This window comes from Tachyglossus aculeatus, chromosome 11, assembly GCF_015852505.1.
Source record: "Tachyglossus aculeatus isolate mTacAcu1 chromosome 11, mTacAcu1.pri, whole genome shotgun sequence".
In the NCBI taxonomy this organism is placed as follows: domain Eukaryota; kingdom Metazoa; phylum Chordata; class Mammalia; order Monotremata; family Tachyglossidae; genus Tachyglossus; species Tachyglossus aculeatus.
In genome coordinates this window covers 33,775,342-33,794,713 of record NC_052076.1, presented here as the reverse complement: position 1 = coordinate 33,794,713, position 19,372 = coordinate 33,775,342, and the positions used below count along the sequence as shown (strand labels likewise).

The window sequence follows — 19,372 nt, the reverse complement described above, 5'->3', positions numbered from 1 at the left end:
CAAGCTCCTCCTGGGCACCGGCCCAAAGCAGCAGCAGCACTAATTGAGTTTTGTGTTTAATCACAGGAAGGATCCCCTTGGGAGGGTTTCCTGGCCCAGTGCCCGGCCCAGCTGGGACCCCTCCTCTCCTGGGCAGCGTGGGCCCTGTCCTGGCACGGTCCCACCCCCGGCCCTTGCTCCTCGGTGCTGTTTTCCTCCCACAGGACACCGTGTCCCTTGGGGCGGCCCCCGGCAGCCGCTTAATGATTGTCCAGGAGGCCGCTCCAAAGAGGCAGGGGCAGGCCCAGCTGCCCGCACCCAGCCCGCACAGTCCCCAGCTCCAGCCATGGGGACACCGGGCTACGGACGCTACCGGGCCCTGATTTTCTCGGCCATGTTCGTGGGGTACACCCTGTACTACTTCAACCGCAAGACCTTCTCCTTCGTCATGCCCGCCCTCATGGGCGAGATCGCCCTGGACAAGGATGACCTGGGTGAGGGGCTGGGGAGGGGGGGCCGGGCCCGTCAGTGGTTGGGAGGTGGGTGCCGGGGGGCCAGAGGTGGGCCGGAGGGGTGCCGGGAGGACCTGTGGTTGGGACGTGGGTGCCAGGGGGCGAGAGGTGGGCTGGAGGGGTGCCAGGACCACTTGTGGTTGGGACGTGGGTGCCATGGGGCCAGAGGTGGGCCAGAGGGGTGCCAGGAGGACTTGTGGTTGGGAGGTGGGTGCCGGGGGGCCAGAGGGCTGCCAGGAGGATCTGTGGTTGGGACGTGGGTCCCGGGGGCGAGAGGTGGGCCAGAGGGGTGCCAGGACCACCTGTGGTTGGGACGTAGGTACCGGGGGGCCAGAGGAATGCCAGGAGGACCTGTGGTTGGGACGTGGGTGCCGGGGGGCCAGAGGGGTGCCAGGAGGACCTGAGGTTGGGACGTGGGTGCCGGGGGGCAAGAAGTGGGCCGCAGGGGTGCCAGGAGGACCTGTGGTTGGGACGTGGGTGCCGGAGGGCGAGAGGGGTGCCAAGCAAAGGGAGCCAGGAGTTTGAGCCCACGAGGGCCTGGAGTCGGAACCAGGGCGGCATGTGCGTGAAGGAGAGGGGCTGCAAGGAGCCCGCGAGTCCGAAGGACCTGGGTTTCAATTGCTGTGTGACCTTGGGCAACTCATTTCACTTCTCTGAGCCTCAGTTACCTCACCTGGAAAATGGGGATTAATAGTAATAATAATGATGGTACTTGGGTAGGGACCGTCTCTATATGTTGCCAACTTGTACTTCCCAAGCGCTTAGTACAGTGCTCTGCACACAGTAAGCGCTCAATAAATACGATTGATTGAGTGATTGATTGTTAAGCATTTCCTCTCCTCTCCATCCCCCCCCCCCCTCCTTCCCCTCCCCACAGCACCTGTATATATATTTGTACGGATTTATTACTCTATTTTACTCGTACATATTTACTATTTATTTTGTTAATGATGTGCATATAGCTTTAATTCTATTTGTTCTGACGATTTTGACTCCCGTCCCCATGTTCGGTTGTGTCGTCTGTCTCCCCCTTCTAGACTGTGAGCCCGTTGTTGGGTAGGGACCGTCTCGTCTGTTGCCGACTTCCCAAGCGCCTAGTACAGTGCTCTGCACATAGTAAGCGCTCGATAAATACGATTGAATGAATGAATGGGTGCCAAGCACTGTTTTTTAAACAAGTTAATCCCTTTGGACGCAGTCTCCGTCCCACGGAGGGCTCCCACTCTTAATCCCCGGATTGTTATAGATGAGGGAATTGAGGCACAGGGAAGTCAGGTGACCTGCCCAAGGTCACACAGCAGACGAGTGGTGGAGTCGGGATCAGAACCCACGACCTTTTGACTCCAGGGCCCGGGCTCTGTCTGCGACACCGCGTCGCTTCCAATTAAGACTGGGGACCCTATGTGGGACGGGGACTGTGTCCAACATAATTACCCCGTATCAACCCCACGCTTAGTACAGTGCCTGGCACATAGTAAGCGCTTAGCAAACACCAAAGTTACTATCGTTACGTTCAGCACCGAAGGAGGGTGTGTGGGCATGTGAGACGATCAATCAATCAATCGTATTTATTGAGCGCTTACTGTGTGCAGAGCACTGTACTAAGCGCTTGGGTAGTACAAGTTGGTGACATATAAAGACGGTCCCTACCCAACAGTGGGCTCACAGCCTAGAAGAGGGAGACAGACAACAAAACAAAACATATTAACAAAATAAAATAAATAGAATAGATATGTACAAGTAAAATAAATAGTGTAATAAATATGTACAAACATATTTACATATTTACAGGTGCTGTGGGGAAGGGAAGGAGGTAAGACGGGGGGTGGCAAGGCGTGGCATGAGAAGCAGCGTGGCTCAGTGGAAAGAGCCCGGGCTTTGGAGTCGGAGGTCATGGGTTCAAATTCCAGCACCGCCAGTTGTCAGCTGTGTGACTTTGGGCAAGTCACTTCACTTCTCTGGGCCTCAGTTCCCTCAGCTGTAAAATGGGAATTCATTCATTCATTCAATCGTATTTATTGAGCGCTTACTGTGTGCAGAGCACTGTACTAAGCGCTTGGGAAGTACAAGTTGGCAACGTATAGAAACGGTCCCTACCCAACAGTGGGCTCACAGTCTAGAAGGGGGAGTGAGAGAACAAAACAAAACATATTAACAGAATAAAATAAATAGAATAAATATGTACAAGTAAAATAAATACATAAATAGAGTAATATTGACTGTAAGCCCCCTGTGGGACACTTGATCACCTTGTAACCTGCCCAACGCTTAGAACAGTGCTTTGCACAGGGTAAGCACTTAATAAATGCCATTATTATTATTATTATTAGGGAAACAAAACATATTAACAGAATAAAATAAATAGAATAAATATGTACAAGTAAAACAAATACATAAATAGAGTAATATTGACTGTGAGCCCCCTGCGGGACACTTGATCACCTTGTAACCTGCCCAGTGCTTAGAACAGTGCTTTGTACAGAGTAAGTGCTTAATAAATGCCATTATTATTATTATTATCATTATTAAGGAAACAAAACATTAACAGAATAAAATAAAATGTACAAGTAAAACAAATACATAAATAGAGTGATATTGACTGTGAGCCCCCTGTGGGACACTTGATCACCTTGTAACCTGCCCAGCGCTTAGAACAGTGCTTTGCACAGAGTAAGCGCTTAATAAATGCCATTATCATTATTATTATTAAGGAAAAAAACATATTAACAGAATAAAATAAATAGAATAAATACGTACCAGTAAAACAAATACATAAATAGAGTAATATTGACTGTGAGCCCCCTGTGAGACACTTGATCACCTTGTAACCTGCCCAGTGCCTAGAACAGTGCTTTGCACAGAGTAAGCGCTTAGTAAATGCCATCATTATTATTATTATTAAGGAAACAAAACATATTAACAGAATAAAATAAATAGAATAAATATGTACAAGTAAAACAAATACATAGAGTAATATTGACTGTGAGCCCCCTGTGGGACACTTGATCACCTTGTAACCTGCCCAGCGCTTAGAACAGTGCTTTGCACAGGGTAAGCGCTTAATAAATGCCATCATCATTATTATTATTATTAAAGAAACAAAACATATTAACAGAATAAAATAAATAGAAGAAATATGTACAAGTAAAATAAATAAATAAATAGAGTAATATTGACTGTGAGCTCCCTGTGGGACACTTGATCACCTTATAACCTGCCCAGCGCCTAGAACAGTGCTTTGCACAGAGTAAGTGCTTAATAAATGCCATTATTATTATTATCATTATTATTAAGGAAACAAAACATATTAATAGAATAAATATGTACAAGTAAAATAAATACATAAATAGAGTAATATTGAATGTGAGCTCCCTGTGGGACACTTGATCACCTTGTAACCTGCCCAGTGCTTAGAACAGTGCTTTGCACAGAGTAAGCACTTAGTAAATGCCATTATTATTATTATTATTAAGGAAACAAAACATATTAACAGAATAAAGTAAATAGAATAAATACGTACAAGTAAAATAAATACATAAATAGAGTAATATTGACTGTGAGCCCCCTGTGGGACACTTGATCACCTTGTAACCTGCCCAGTGCTTAGAACAGTGCTTTGCACAGAGTAAGCACTTAGTAAATGCCATCATTATTATTATTATTAAGGAAACAAAACATATTAACAGAATAAAGTAAATAGAATAAATACGTACAAGTAAAATAAATACATAAATAGAGTAATATTGACTGTGAGCCCCCTGTGGGACACTTGATCACCTTGTAACCTGCCCAGCGCTTAGAACAGTGCTTTGCACAGAGTAAGCGCTTAATAAATGCCATTATTATTATTATTATTAAGGAAACAAAACATATTAACAGAATAAAATAAATAGAATAAATATGTACAAGTAAAATAAATACATAAATAGAGTAATATTGACTGTGAGCCCCCTGTGGGACACTTGATCACCTTGTAACCTACCCAGCGCTTAGAACAGTGCTTTGCACAGAGTAAACACTTAATAAATGCCATCATTATTATTATTATTAAGGAAACAAAACATATTAACAGAATAAAATAGAATAAATATGTACAAGTAAAATAAATACATAAATAGAGTAATATTGACTGTGAGCCCCCTGTGAGACACTTGATCACCTTGTAACCTGTCCAGCGCTTAGAACAGTGCTTGGCACAGAGCGCTTAATAAATGCCATCATTATTATTATTATTATTAAGGAAACAAAACATATTAGAATAAAATAGAATAAATATGTACAAGTGAAATAAATACATAAATAGAGTAATATTGACTGTGATACCCCTGTGGGACACTTGGTCACCTTGTAACCTGCCCAGTGCTTAGAACAGTGCTTTGCACAGAGTAAGCGCTTAGTAAATGCCATCATTATTATTATTATTAAGGAAACAAAACATATTAACAGAATAAAATAAATAGAATAAATATGTACAAGTAAAACAAATACATAAATAGAGTAATACTGACTGTGAGCCCCCTGTGGGACACTTGATCACCTTGTAACCTGCCCAGCGCTTAGAACAGTGCTTTGCACAGAGTAAGCGCTTAATAAATGCCATTATTATTATTATTATTAAGGAAACAAAACATATTAACAGAATAAAATAAATAGAATAAATACGTACCAGTAAAATAAATACATAAATAGAGTAATATTGACTGTGAGCCCCCTGTGGGACACTTGATCACCTTGTAACCTGCCCAGTGCTTAGAATAGTGCTTTGCACAGAGTAAGCGCTTAATAAATGCCATTATTATTATTATTATTATTATTATTATTATTATTAAGGAAACAAAACATATTAACAGAATAAAACAAATAGAATAAATATGTACAAGTAAAATAAATACATAAATAGAGTAATATTGAATGTGAGCCCCCTGTGGGACACTTGGTCACCTTGTAACCTGCCCAGTGCTTAGAACAGTGCTTTGCACAGAGTAAGTCCTTAATAAATGCCATCATTAGTATTATTATTATTAAAGAAACAAAACATATTAGCAGAATAAAATAAATAGAATAAATATGTACAAGTAAAATAAATAAATAGAGTAATATTGACTGTGAGCTCCCTGTGGGACACTTGATCACCTTGTAACCTGCCCAGCGCCTAGAACAGTGCTTTGCACAGAGTAAGCGCTTAATAAATGCCATTATTATCACTATTATTATTAAGGAGGGTAGTAGAGGGCATACTGGGCCCGGGTCGCCCGCTCCAGCCCTGGCGAACTCTGGGTTCTGGCCCCCCACTCAAAGACGAGGAGAGCCTGGGTGTGGAGCGGGCAGACTGGGAAATGGGCAGGGGGCCGAGTTCTAGGGGAACGAGCTGTTTCTTTCCACTGCCCTTCCCGTCCGGCCCTTGCCAGACCGATGTAGCTGACACCTTTCAAGAGGCTGCAAAGGTCAAAGGTCACCCGGGGCCTCTCTCCTTCCTCCAGCTGTCCGAGTCGTCGGAGGTGGGGGAGGCGGAGGGGGCCGGGGCACCCCTCCGGTACCGCTTTGTGCGCCCGGAAGGATGCCACCCGCAGAGTTGGCACGGGAGACGTTTAAAAACGCCGGGTCTACTTTGGAGGGGTCCCCGTGGTCCGCCTCCGACCCTACGTCGTCCCCTCTCCCCGACTCCCAGGGCTCATCACCAGTAGCCAGTCGGCGGCCTACGCCATCAGCAAGTTCGCGAGCGGCGTCCTGTCCGACCGGATAAGCGCCCGCTGGCTCTTCTCGTCCGGCCTGCTGCTGGTGGGGCTGGTCAACGTGGTGTTCTCCCGGAGCTCCACCGTGCCCGTCTTCGCCACCCTCTGGTTCCTCAACGGCCTGGCGCAGGGGTTCGGGTGGCCGCCCTGCGGGAAAGTGCTGCGGAAGGTAGGGGAGGTAGACGCCCCCGGCCCCGACTCGGGTTGCCGCCTGGGTTGTTCCCGCCGTTCAGGGCGGCGGGATGGAGCGTCCCGCCCGCGGGGGCCCCTCGTTCCCCCCTGCCAGCCTCCCTCCCGCCCCTTCCCCCTCCACGCTGGGGGTCCCCACCTGCCCCCAAGGCTGCGGGCAGACGGTCCCGGCAGGGAGAGCGCGGGCAGACGGGCTCCGCGGGCCCCCCGACACCCACACGCGGCCCTCCCGCCCGCCCGCCCGCTCCGCAGTGGTTTGAGCCGTCCCAGTTTGGCACGTGGTGGGCCATCCTGTCGACCAGCATGAACCTGGCGGGGGGCCTGGGCCCCATCCTGGTGACGCTCCTGGCGCAGACGTCCAGCTGGCGCGGCACCCTGGCGCTGTCGGGTGCCCTCTGCGTGGCCGTCTCCTTCCTGTGCCTCGGCCTCATCCGCAACGAGCCGGCCGACGTGGGTTTGCGTAACCTCGACGTCGCCCCGTCCAAGGGCAAGAAGGGTGAGCCGCCCCCCCCCTTCCCCGCCCTAGGCCTCAGTTTCTCCGATTGCGGGGGACAGGGGTCGCGGAGGTGAGAGGGCACACCCACCCCGCCGACCCCCCACGCCCTCCGGCCGGACTCTGCCCCCGCGGACTGGTTAATAAGTGAGAGGGGCAGGGGGTGGGAGGGCTGGAGGCCGAAGCCCCACCGCCCGCTTCGGCTCCCAGGCCCCTCGAGCGCAGACAGCACCCTGAGGGAGCTGCTGCTGTCGCCGTACCTGTGGGTGCTCTCCACCGGCTATCTGGTCGTCTTTGGCGTCAAGACCTGCTGCACCGACTGGGGCCAGCTCTTCCTCATCCAGGAGAAGGGGCAGACCGCCCTCGTGGGTAAGGCCGGGACCCTCCAGATCCATCAATCAATCATCATCATCAATCGTATTTATTGAGCGCTTACTCTGCGCAGAGCACTGGACTAAGCGCTTGGGAAGTCCAAGTTGGCAACATCTAGAGACAGTCCCTACCCAACAACGGGCTCACAGTCTAAAAGGGGGAGACAGAGAACTAAACCAAACGTACTAACAAAATAAAATAGACTAGATATGTACAAGCAAAATAATAAATAAATAGAGTAATAAATATGTACAAACATATATACATATATACAGGTGGCGTGGGGAAGGGAAGGAGGTAAGATGGGGGGGATGGAGAGGGGGATGAGTGCTTACTGTGTGCAGAGCACTGGACTAAGCGCTTGGGAAGTACAAGTCGGCAACATAGAGAGACGGTCCCTACCCAACAGTGGGCTCACAGTCTAGAAGGGGGAGACAGAGAACAAAACAAAACGTATTAACAAAATAAAATAAATAGAATAGATATGTACAAGTAAAATAAATAGAGTAGTAAATATGTACAAACATATACATATATACAGGCGGGCGAGGGGCACACTTAGGAGGAACACATGCCCCTCCCCTGGGCACCCGGGCTTGCACTCTCCCCGAGGTCTCGGCATCACCGACTGTGACTAGACCGTGAGCCCGCTGTTGGGTAGGGACCATCTCTCTATGTTGCCAAGTTGGACTTCCCAAGCGCTTAGTACAGTGCTGTGCACATAGAAAGCGCGCAATAAATACGATTGAATGAATGAATGAGGTCTCAGGGCATCACTGACTGTGACTAGACCGTGAGCCCACCGTTGGGTAGGGACCATCTCTATATGTTGCCAACTTGGACTTTCCAAGCACTCAGTATAGTGCTCTGCACACAGTAAGCGCTCAATAAATACGATTGATTGAATGAATGAATGAATGAGGTCTCAGGGCATCACTGACTGTGAGTAGACCGTGAGCCCGCTGTTGGGTAGGGACCGTCTCTATATGTTGCCAACTTGTACTTCTCAAGCGCTTAGTCCAGTGCTCTGCACACAGTAAGCGCTCAATAAATATGATGGAATGAATGAATGAATGAGGTCTCAGGGCATAGTAATAATAATGGCATTTACTGAGCACTTACTATGTGCAAAGCACTGTTCTCTAAGTGTTGGGGAGGCTACAAGGTGATCAGGTTGTCCCACGGGGGGCTCACAGTCTTAATCCCCATTTTCCAGAGGAGGGAACTGAGGCCCAGAGAAGTGAAGTGACTTGCCCAAAGTCACCCAGCTGACAATGGGCAGAGCTGGGATTTGAACCCATGACCTCTGACTCCAAAACCTGGGCTCTTTCCACTGAGCCACAGTGCTCCTCCAGTCAGGGCATCACTGACAGTGACTAGACCGTGAGCCCACCGTTGGGTAGGGACCGTCTCTATATGTTGCCAAATTGGACTTCCCAAGCGCTCAATAAATACGATTGAATGAATGAATAATACGATTGAATGAATGAATCTCTGTCCCTTGGCCCTCCAGCGGTGTTGCCCCCTTCTCCCCTCTCACCCATCGCCCCGTCCCTGTCCCCTCTCAGGCAGCTCCTACATGAGCGCGCTGGAAATCGGAGGCCTGGTGGGAAGTGTGGCGGCCGGATACCTCTCGGACCGGGCCGTGGCCAGGGTAATCGGGCCGGGCGGGGGTACCGGCAGGCACTTGGGGCACCCGTGCCCCGGGCTCGGGCCGAGCGGCTGCCAGGAGGGTGAACCTGGGAGGGGGCATTCCCTCGCTCAGCCCCCTGGCACGTGCCCCGGGCCTGCCTCGTTGGCACCCGGGGGAAGGCGCGATGGAGTTTAGACCCGGCCGGCCGGGGTTGACGGGGCCTCTCGGGCCGCTGACGCTGCAATTGCTGAAGCCCCACGGCGGCGAGGGGGGCGGGTGGGTCCCCCGGGGCGGCCCGGGCCTCTTTCCGAACCCGCCGGGCGCCGCGCCCACAGGTGGGGCTCTCTCTGCACGGGAACCCCCGCCACGGGCTGCTGCTCGGCATGATGGCAGGGATGGCCGCCTCCATGTACCTGTTCCGGGTCACCGTCACCGCCCACTCCTCCAAGGTGAGGGGGCCCGGCCCCACCGGTTCGGGGACGGTGGGGGGGGACGGAGGGCTTCTCCCTCTCTGGCCCGAGCCTGGCATCTTCTCTCCTTCCTTCTGCCTCTCCAGGCCGCTCCCTTCTGGATTCTGGCTCTGGGCCCTCTGACCGCCGTCACGGGCTTCACAGAGCACGAGGTGTCAGCTTTTCTATCCCTCTTGTCCGTCCCGCTTCATCCCTGCTCCCCTCTCCTTCGGGCCCCATCCCGGGCCTGCCAACTCTTCGCTTTTAACGGCGCCCGACTCTCCGGGGGGTCAGGCCCCGCTCAACCTTATCCTCCTCCCTTTCTGGGCACGTGGTGCCCACCGTGCCCTCCGCCTGCCCCGGGACTGATGCCTCACTGTCCCCTCCCAGCTCTGGATCCTGGTCCTGGGCGCCGTCTTCGGCTTCTCCTCCTGCGGCCCCATCGCCCTGTTCGGGGTCATCGCCAACGAGAGCGCGCCCCCCAACCTGTGCGGCACCTCCCACGCCATCGTGGCACTCATGGCTAACGGTGAGTTTGCCCGGAGGCCCCCCAAACCGGTGTCGGTCCCGCTCCGCCAGGCCGAGCCCCCCGCGCTGAGCTGGCCGCCCGCCTTCTCTCCGCAGTGGGGGGCTTCCTGGCCGGGCTGCCCTTCAGCACCATCGCCAAGCACTACAGCTGGGACACGGCTTTCTGGGTGGCCGAGGTGACCTGCGGGGTCTGCACCCTCGCTTTCTTCCTCCTCCGTAACGTCCGCACCAAGATGGGCCGGCTGCCCAAGAAGGCCGAGTGAGGGTGCCCGGGAGAGGCCCCTCGGGGGGCATCCTGCCCCACGGACGACGGGTCCTCATTCAGCCTTGGGCCTCTGCCCGTCGTGGGGCTGGCTGTTTGTCAGATCGTTTGTTTCCGGCCGCCCTTCGCCTCCTGCTTTATTTAAATAACAACCTTCGCCCTCAGCCCGACGTCAGCATCCCCCCCGCAGTCTGCCCCAAACAAACAGTTTCTCCAACGGCCACCCAGGGCTGCCCCGCTCCCAGCCCACCTAGTCGGCCCCCGGCCAGTTGCAGCAGCTGCGGACGCCGTGGGACTTTCAACATGACCCGCGGGACAGCGGACGGTGGCAGCTGCCCTGGCCCGGCCGCGCACCCTGTAGAAAAGAACTAGGTTTGATACAAAGCGTGGTCAGTGTCCGCTCTTTCTCCGGCCAGGAAAACCCAAAAGGGGTCGAGAGGGACCCGGGCGGGGGCGATGCCTCTTTTCTAGTGGCAATGGGGCAGAGGCCCCAGCTCAGGGAGAGGCTTCTAGACTAGACTAGGCTTCTTCTAATAATAATAATAATGGCATTTATTAAGCGCTTACTATGTGCAAAGCACTGTTCTAAGCGCTGAGGAGGTTACAAGGTGATCAGGTTGTCCCACCGGGGGCTCACAGTCTTCATCCCCATTTTACAGATGAGGTAGCTGAGGCCCAGAGAAGTGAAGTGACTTGCCCAAAGTCACACAGCTGACAGTTGGCAGAGCCGGGATTTGAACCCTTGACCTCTGACTCCAAAGCCCGGGCTCTTTCCACTGAGCCACGCTGCTCCTCCTTCTAGACTGTGAACCCACTGTTGGGTAGGGACTGTCTCTATAGGTTGCCAACTTGTACTTCCCAAGCGCTTAGTCCAGTGCTCTGCACACCGTGAGCGCTCAATAAATACGATTGATTGATTGAGAGGGACTGTATCCGGGCCCGGAGAAACTCCTCAAGTTCCCTTATCCCCTGCCCGACTCCATCCCGAGGCTGCGTATTTGTGGGTGTGTGAGGGAGACTTGTTTATCAATCAGTCGTAGTTATTGAGCGCTTACTGTGTGCAGAGCACTGTACTAAGCGCTTGGGAAGTACAAGTCGGCGACATATTAGAGGCAGTCCCTACCCAACAGTGGGCTCGCAGTCTAGAAGGGGGAGACGGAGAACAAAACCATAGAGGACTCAGGAAGACAGACATCGAAGTGGGGAGGGGGATTCTGTTTCCCTCACAGAGACAAGAGACATTCAAGGGGGGGGGGGGGGGGGGGAGAGAGAGAGAGTGAGAGAGTGTGTGTGTGTGTGTGTGTGTCACAAACACTGTTATACTGGGTATAAACCTGACCTAGTGGAAAGATCATGGGCCTCAGGGTCAGAAGACCTGAGTTCTAGACTGAGCCCTGCCTCGTACCTGCTGTGTGACCTTTGGGCAAGTCACACAACTGCTGTTGGACAACTGTGTTGCCAACTTGTACTTCCCAAGTGCTTAGTCCAGTGCTCTGCCCACAGTAAGCGCTCAATAAATACGATTGAATGAATGAATGAATGAATGAATGAATCCCCACCTCTACAGGTCAGAGGGCCACGAGCAAGGGAATGTTTATTGCGGTGCTTTCCGGGCAGAGCCCTCCTCTCCATAAATAAATCTGTACAGGGGTGGAGGGGAAAGGCAGAAACCACAGGCGGAGTCGGGGCCCGCCCCAGTCTCTCCAGTTTGGCTCCCGCTCGACCAGACGCCGGTCCCCCGACTGGGGCGGGGCGAGACGCTGTCTTGGGGGGCTTCCTCGCCCAGTGGGGCTGACTAGGACCCCGGCCCAAAGGTCCCAGCTTTCTCGGCCACTTCCAGGGCTTGCTTCAGGTTTTGGTCAAACAGCTCGCACCTGGGCCAGAACAGGGAGGAGGGGTGAGGGATCGGGGAGAAGGAGGTGGGATTCAGCTCCGTCCCGAGGGGAGGGACTGAATCGTGCCTGAAGACATGGGGTGGGGGAAAAGAGGTGGGCTTGCAGTGGAGTAGATGGGACGGGAGACCCCCGGTCCACCTACCTGATGGGCATCTCCAGGGAATAGAAGGGATTCTTGAGGGCAAAGTCCGAGTAGATCTCGTAGATCTTGCGCAGGAGGGAGTCGATCCCCGCCTGACGGGGGTCCGCCAGCACCACAAACTTGATCCCTGCGGGGAAACATGGGCTGGGGAAATCGGGGCTGGAGCGTGACATTAAACGGAGCTTCGGGTGGGGAGGAGGGATGGGAGTCGACCGCAGGATCCTGGCGCTTCCACCCCCCTCCCGGCCATTCGTTCATTCATTCAATCGTATTTATTGAGCGCTTACCGTGTGCAGAGCGCTGTAGTAAGCGCTTGGGAAGTCCAAGTCGGCAACATATAGAGACGGTCCCTACCCACCAATGGGCTCACAGTCTAGCAGCGGGGGACAGGCAACAAAACAAAACGTGGACGGGGGTCAAGAAGTGAGAACAAATAGAATTAAAGCTAAATGCACATCATCAGTGCACATCAAGGTGCACATCATTCACCTTGTAACCTTCCCGGCGCTTAGAACAGTGCTTTGCATATAGTAAGCGCTTAATAAATGCCATCATTATAATAATAATAGCATGTTAAGCGCTTACTATGTGCAAAGAACTGTTCTAAGCGCTGGGGGGGATACAAGGTGATCAGGTTGTCCCGCATGGGGCTCACAGTTACCATCCCCATTTTACAGATGAGGTAACTGAGGCTCCAAGGAGTCAAGTGACTTGCCCAAGGTCTTATCATTAATAATAATAATAATGGCATTTATTAAGCGCTTACTATGTGCAAAGCACTGTTCTCCCCCTTTCAGACTGTGAGCCCACTGTTGGGTAGGGACCGTCTCTATATGTTGCCAACTTGTACTTCCCAAGCGCTTAGTGCAGTGCTCTGCACACAGTAAGCGCTCAATAAATACGATTGATTGATTGATTGTTCTAAGCGCTGGGGAGGCTACAAGGTGATCAGGTTGTCCCACAGGGGGCTCACAGTCAATTCCCGTGTTACAGATGAGGGAACTGAGGCACAGAGAAGTGACTTGCCCATTACTAAAATAAACAGAATAGTAAATCTGTACAAGTAAAATAGAGTTAATAAATCCATACGAACATATATACAGGGGCTGCGGGGAGGGGAGGACGCGGAACCCCCGTCCGGCACCTGTCAGCGTCTGGAAACAATGGAGCTTGAACGTGTCCGTCTCCAGCATCTCGATACCGGAGCTGCCCTGCTCCGGGGACAGCTGGGAGCCGATGGCGAACAGCCTGTGTGGACGCGGCGCGGGCATCATCATCATCAATCGTATTTATTGAGCGCTTACTATGTGCAGAGCACTGTACTAAGCGCTTGGGAAGTACAAATTGGCAACATATAGAGACAGTCCCTACCCAACAGTGGGCTCACAGTCTAAAAGGGGGAGACAGAGAACAAAACCAAACATACTGACAAAATAAAATAAATAGAATAGATATGTACAAGCAAAATAAATAGAGTAATAAATATGTACAAACATATACAGGTGCTGTGGGGAAGGGAAGGAGGTAAGATGGGGGGGATGGAGAGGGGGACGAGGGGGAGAGGAAGGAAGGGACTGAGTGTGGGAAGGCCTCCTGGAGGAGGTGAGCTCTCAGCAGGGCCTTGAAGGGAGGAAGAGAGCTAGCTTGGCGGATGGGCAGAGGGATTGGGGGCATTCCAGGCCCGGGGGATGACGTGGGCCGGGGGTCGACGGCGGGACAGGCGAGAACGAGGTACGGGGAGGAGATTAGCGGCGGAGGAGCGGAGGGTGCGGGCTGGGCTGGAGAAGGAGAGAAGGGAGGTGAGGTAGGAGGGGGCGAGGGGATGGACGGCCTTGAAGCCCAGGGTGAGGAGTTTCTGCCTCAGCCGTGCCCTCCCCTGGGGGGCAAGGAAGGGGGTGGGGGGCTGCCAACGGCCCTGACCCTGGGGCTACCGGCGGGAGGGAGCCCGGGGTCCCCGGCGGAGAGGGTCGAGGCAGAAGCTTCGGGGGGCGTGGGGAGGGTCACCTCCGGGCGGACTCACGAGTGGAACATGGAGGCCAGCATGAGCTTCTCGTTGGAGGTGAGGCGGGGCCGGCCGAAGCGGATGGCCACCGGGTAGTTGGCGGGGTTAGCCAGGTAGTCCAGCACCTCCTTCCCGTCCCCCGTGTACTTGCCGTTCACATCCACGCCGTTGATGGACAGTATCGCGTGACCCACTGCGGACCACAGGGATCGGGGGTCAGCCCTGGGCCCGCCAAACAGCAATTAATATCGGTTACGCGCTTATTAGGCGTCGCGCTGGAGGTTGGACGCGGTTCTGGTCCTTCACAGAGCTCTCAATCCTCCCCACTTTACAGATGAGGCGACTTTTAGACTGTGAGCCCACTGTTGGGTAGGGACTGTCTCTATATGTTGCCATCTTGTACTTCCCAAGCGCTCAGTACAGTGCTCTGCACACAGTAAGCGCTCAATAAATGATTGATTGAGGCACAGAGAAGCAGCAGCATGGAACAGCGGACAGACCCCCAGAGCTTGGGAGTCGGAAGGTCATGGGTTCTGATCCTGGCTCCTCCATTTAATAATAATAATGATGATGGCATTTATTAAGCGCTTACTATGTGCAAAGCACTGGGGAGGTGACAAGGTGATCAGGTTGTTCCCCGGGGGGGCTCACAGTTTTAATCCCCATTTTACAGGTGAGGGAACTGAGGCCCAGAGAAGTGAAGTGACTTGCCCCAAAGTCACACAGCTGACAGTTGGCGGAGCCGGGATTTGAACCCATGACCTCGGACTCCAGAGCCCGGGCTCTTTCCACTGAGACACGCTGCTTCTCTAGCCAGGCTGCTCAAATGCTTCTCCGTTTGTCTGCTGTGTGGCCTTGGGCAAGCCACTAACGTCTCTGTGCCTTAGTTACCTCATCTGTAAAATGGGGATTAAGACTGTGAGCCCCATGTGGGACAACCGGGTTACCTTGTATTTCCCCCCCAGTGCTTAGAACAGTCTGTACACATAGTAAGCGCCTAACAAATGCTATTATTATTATTATTGAAGCAGCGTGGCTCAATGGAAAGAGCCTGGGCTTTGGAGTCAGAGGTCATGGGTTCAAATCCCGGCTCTACCAACTGCCAGCTGTGTGACTTTGGGCAAGTCACTTCACTTCTCTGTGCCTCAGTTCCCTCATCTGTAAAATGGGGATTAAAACTGTGAGCCCCCCCCATGGGACAACTTGATCACCTTGTAACCTCCCCAGCGCTTAGAACAGTGCTTTGCACATAGTAAGCACTTAATAAATGCCATTATTATTATTATTACAAAGTCACACAGCCGACAATTTGCGAATTCCCAACACCACCCTCCCCCTTCTAGACTGTGAGCCCACTGTTGGGCAGGGACCGTTTATGTTGCCAACTTGTACTTCCCAAGCGCTTAGTACAGTGCTCTGCACACAGTAAGCGCTCAATAAATACGATTGAATGAATGACCTCCGACTCCAAAGCCCAGGCTCTTTCCACTGAGCCACGCTGCTTCCCATTGAGCGCTTACTGTGTGCAGGGCATTGTACTAAGCGCTTAACAGATTAACATTTTACAGATGAAGGAACCGAGGCCCGGAAAAGCAAGGCGACTTCCGCTTAGTACGGTGCCTGGCACATAATAATAATAATAACGGTATTTATTAAGCGCTTACTATCAATCAATCAATCGTATTTATTGAGCGCTTACTGTGTGCAGAGCACTGTACCAAGCGCCTGGGAAGTACAAGTTGGCAACATATAGAGAAGCAGCGTGGCTCACTGGAAAAAGCCTAGGCTTTGGAGTCAAGAGTTCATGGGTTCAAATCCCAGCTCCGCCAACTGTCAGCTGTGTGACTTTGGGCAAGTCACTTCACTTCTCTGGGCCTCAGTTCCCTCATCTGTAAAATGGGGGTTAAGACTGTGAGCCCCACGTGGGACAACCTGATCACCCTGTAACCTCCCCAGCGCTTAGAACAGTGCTTTGCACATAGTAAGCACTTAATAAATGCCACTATTATTATTATTATTATCATATAGAGACGGTCCCTACCCAACAATCAATCAATCGTATTTATTGAGCGCTTACTGTGTGCAGAGCACTGTACTAAGCGCTTGGGAAGTACAAGTTAGAACAATGCCAGCGCTTAGAACAGTGCTCTGCACGTAGTAAGCGCTTAACAAATGCCATTATTATTATTATTATTATTATTATTATTACAAGTTGGCGACATATAGAGACAGTCCCTACCCAACAGTGGGCTCACAGTCTAGAAGGGGGAGACAGAGAACAAAACCAAACATATTAACAAAATAAAATATATAGACTAGATATGTACAAGTAAAATAAATAAATAGTGTAATAAATCTGTACAAACATATATACATATTTACAGGTGCTGTGGGGAAGGGAAGGAGGTAAGACGGGATGGAGAGGGGGACGAGGGGGAATAATAATAATAATGGCATTTATTAAGCGCTTACTACGTGCAAAGCACTGTTCTAAGCGCTGGGGAGGTTACAAGGTGATCAGATTGTCCCCCAGGGGGCTCACGGTCTTCATCCCCATTTTACAGATGAGGGAACTGAGGCCCAGAGAAGTGAAGTGACTTACCCAAAGTCACCCAGCTGACAAGTGGCGGAACCGGGATTTGAACCCTTGACCTCTGACTCCACAGCCCGGGCTCTGTACTTCCCAAGCGCTTAGTACAGTGCTCTGCACACAGTAAGTGCTCAATAAATACGATTGATTGATTTCTGTGAGCCCCCCCGTGGGCCAGCCTGATCACCTTGTAACCTCCCCGGCGCTTAGAACAGTGCTTTGCACATTGTAAGCGCTTAATAATCAGACGTCACGGGTTCGAATCCCGGCTCCACCACATGTCTCCTGTGTGACCTTGGGCAAGTCACTTCACTTCTTGGAGCTTCAGTTCCCTCATCTGTAAAATGGGGATGATGACTGTCAGCCCCACGTGGGACAACCTGATCCCCTTGTAACCTCCCCAGCGCTTAGAACAGTGCTTGGCACATAGTAAGCACTTAACAAATGGCTTTGGAGTCAGAGGTCATGGATTCAAACCCCGGCTCCGCCAATTGTCAGCTGTGTGACTTTGGGCGAGTCACTTCACTTCTCTGGGCCTCAGTTACCTCATCTGTAAAATGGGGATTGAGACTGTGAGCCCCACGTGGGACAACCTGATCACCTTGCAACCTCCCCAGTGCTTAGAACAGTGTTTTGCACATAGTAAGCGCTTAACAAATGCCATCATGATGATGATGATAGCATTCCTCTAGACTGGAAGTTCACTGTGGGCAGAGAATGTGTCTGTTTGTTGTATTATATTCTCCCACGCGATTGATTTCTGTGAGCCCCCCGTGGGCCAGCCTGATCACCTTGCAACCTCCCCAGCGCTTAGAACAGTGTTTTGCACATAGTAAGCCCTTAAGAAATGCCATCATGATGATGATGACAGCATTCCTCTAGACTGGAAGCTCATTGTGGGCAGAGAATGTGTCTGTTGCATTATATTCTCCCAGGCGATTGATTTCTGTGAGCCCCCCGTGGGCCAGCCTGATCACCTTGCAACCTCCCCAGCGCTTAGAACAGTGCTTGGCACATAGTAAGCGCCTAACAAATGCCATCATGATGATGATGACAGCATTCCTCTAGACTAGAAGCTCATTGTGGGCAGAGAATGTGTCTGTTGTATTATATTCTCCCACGCGATTGATTTCTGTGAGCCCCCCGTGGGCCAGCCTGATCACCTTGTAACCTCCCCAGCGCTTAGAACAGTGCTCTGCACATAGTAAGCGCTTAACAAATGCCATCATGATGATGATGATAGCATTCCTCTAGACTGGAAGCTCATTGAGGGCAGAGAATGTGTCTGTTTGTTGCATTATATTCTCCCAGGCGATTGATTTCCGTGGGCCAGCCTGATCACCTTGTAACCTCCCCAGAGCTTAGAACAGTGCTCTGCACATAGTAAGCGCGTAACAAATGCCATGATGATGATGATAGCATTCCTGTCTCTATATGTTGCCAATTTGTACTTCCCAAGCGCTTAGTACAGTGCTCTGCACATAGTAAGCGCTCCATAAATACGATTGATGATGATAATTCCTCTAGACTGGAAGCTCATTGTGGGCAGAGAATGTGTCTGTTTGTTGCATTATATTCTCCCAGGCGATTGATTTCCGTGGGCCAGCCTGATCACCTTGTAACCTCCCCAGAGCTTAGAACAGTGCTCTGCACATAGTAAGCGCGTAACAAATGCCATGATGATGATGATGATAGCATTCCTGTCTCTATATGTTGCCAATTTGTACTTCCCAAGCGCTTAGTACAGTGCTCTGCACATAGTAAGCGCTCCATAAATACGACTGATGATGATGCTTCCTCTAGACTGGAAGCTCATTGTGGGCAGAGAATGTGTCTGTTTGTTGTATTATATTCTCCCATGCGATTGATTTCTGTGAGCCCCCCGTGGGCCAGCCTGATCCCCTTGTCACCTCCCCAGCGCTTAGAACAGTGCTTGGCACATAGTAAGCGCCTAACAAATGCCATCATGATGATGATGATAGCATTCCTCTAGACTGGAAGCTCATTGTGGGCAGAGAATGTGTCTGTTTGTTGTATTATATTCTCCCAAGCGATTGATTTCTGTGAGCCCCCCGTGGGCCAGCCTGATCACCTTGTCACCTCCCCAGCGCTTAGAACAGTGCTTGGCACATAGTAAGCGCTTAACAAATGCCATTATTATTATTATTATTATTAATAAATGCCATCATCATCAGCCATCATCATCACCCCGGATGCCATCGCGCTGGCCGAAGGCGACGAGGATCCGCTCGTCGTGCAGCTTGAGCAGCAGGTCGAGGGGGTAACTGAAAGTCTTCTCGGCCTCGGCTCGGGGGGCGTAGCTGTCCAGCTGGTAGATGAGCCCCCCGGCCTTGTTCACCACATAGACGCTGAAGATGGCCATGGCCGCCTGAGGCCCACTTCCGGCTTCTTCTTCCCCCCTCACGCCCAAGTAGGCCCGAGCGCCGGCCTCCTGGGGCGACCGCGCATGCGCGCGGGCCCCGCTGCCATGACGACGGGCGCGTTGCACGCCGGGAGGTGTAGTCCCAGCCCTCCCCGCCCGCGGCGGGCGGCGCGGTGCCTGCCGGGAGGTGTAGTTTTGGGGCGTCCTCCCG

At 51.9% G+C, this 19,372-nt stretch overlaps 2 protein-coding genes across 3 annotated transcripts; one reads left to right on the top strand and one right to left on the bottom strand.

Annotated features, from left to right (window-relative positions):
• The first annotated feature begins 325 nt into the window (after positions 1-325).
• SLC37A4 (solute carrier family 37 member 4) lies at positions 326-10,533 on the top strand. Of its 2 annotated transcripts, XM_038754431.1 has the most exons (9): positions 326-473; positions 6,160-6,392; positions 6,665-6,908; positions 7,116-7,274; positions 8,846-8,931; positions 9,246-9,359; positions 9,467-9,532; positions 9,750-9,888; positions 9,984-10,533. In XM_038754431.1, exons 1-9 carry the CDS (start codon positions 326-328, stop codon positions 10,148-10,150), a joined length of 1,356 nt encoding a protein of 451 aa, XP_038610359.1. In that variant the 3' UTR covers positions 10,151-10,533. The 2 variants fall into 2 exon arrangements, with proteins under 2 accessions (XP_038610359.1, XP_038610360.1); XM_038754432.1 differs by lacking the exon at positions 9,467-9,532 and having other exon boundaries at positions 9,984-10,150.
• A 1,184-nt stretch (positions 10,534-11,717) lies between these two features.
• On the bottom strand, positions 11,718-19,211 carry TRAPPC4 (trafficking protein particle complex 4). The gene is made up of 5 exons (XM_038753960.1): positions 18,987-19,211; positions 14,207-14,381; positions 13,331-13,434; positions 12,187-12,313; positions 11,718-12,023 (listed from the first exon to the last, which is right to left on the bottom strand). The coding sequence occupies exons 1-5, from the start codon at positions 19,159-19,161 to the stop codon at positions 11,945-11,947; spliced, it is 660 nt and encodes a 219-aa protein (XP_038609888.1). The 5' UTR covers positions 19,162-19,211; the 3' UTR covers positions 11,718-11,944.
• Positions 19,212-19,372: the final 161 nt, after the last annotated feature.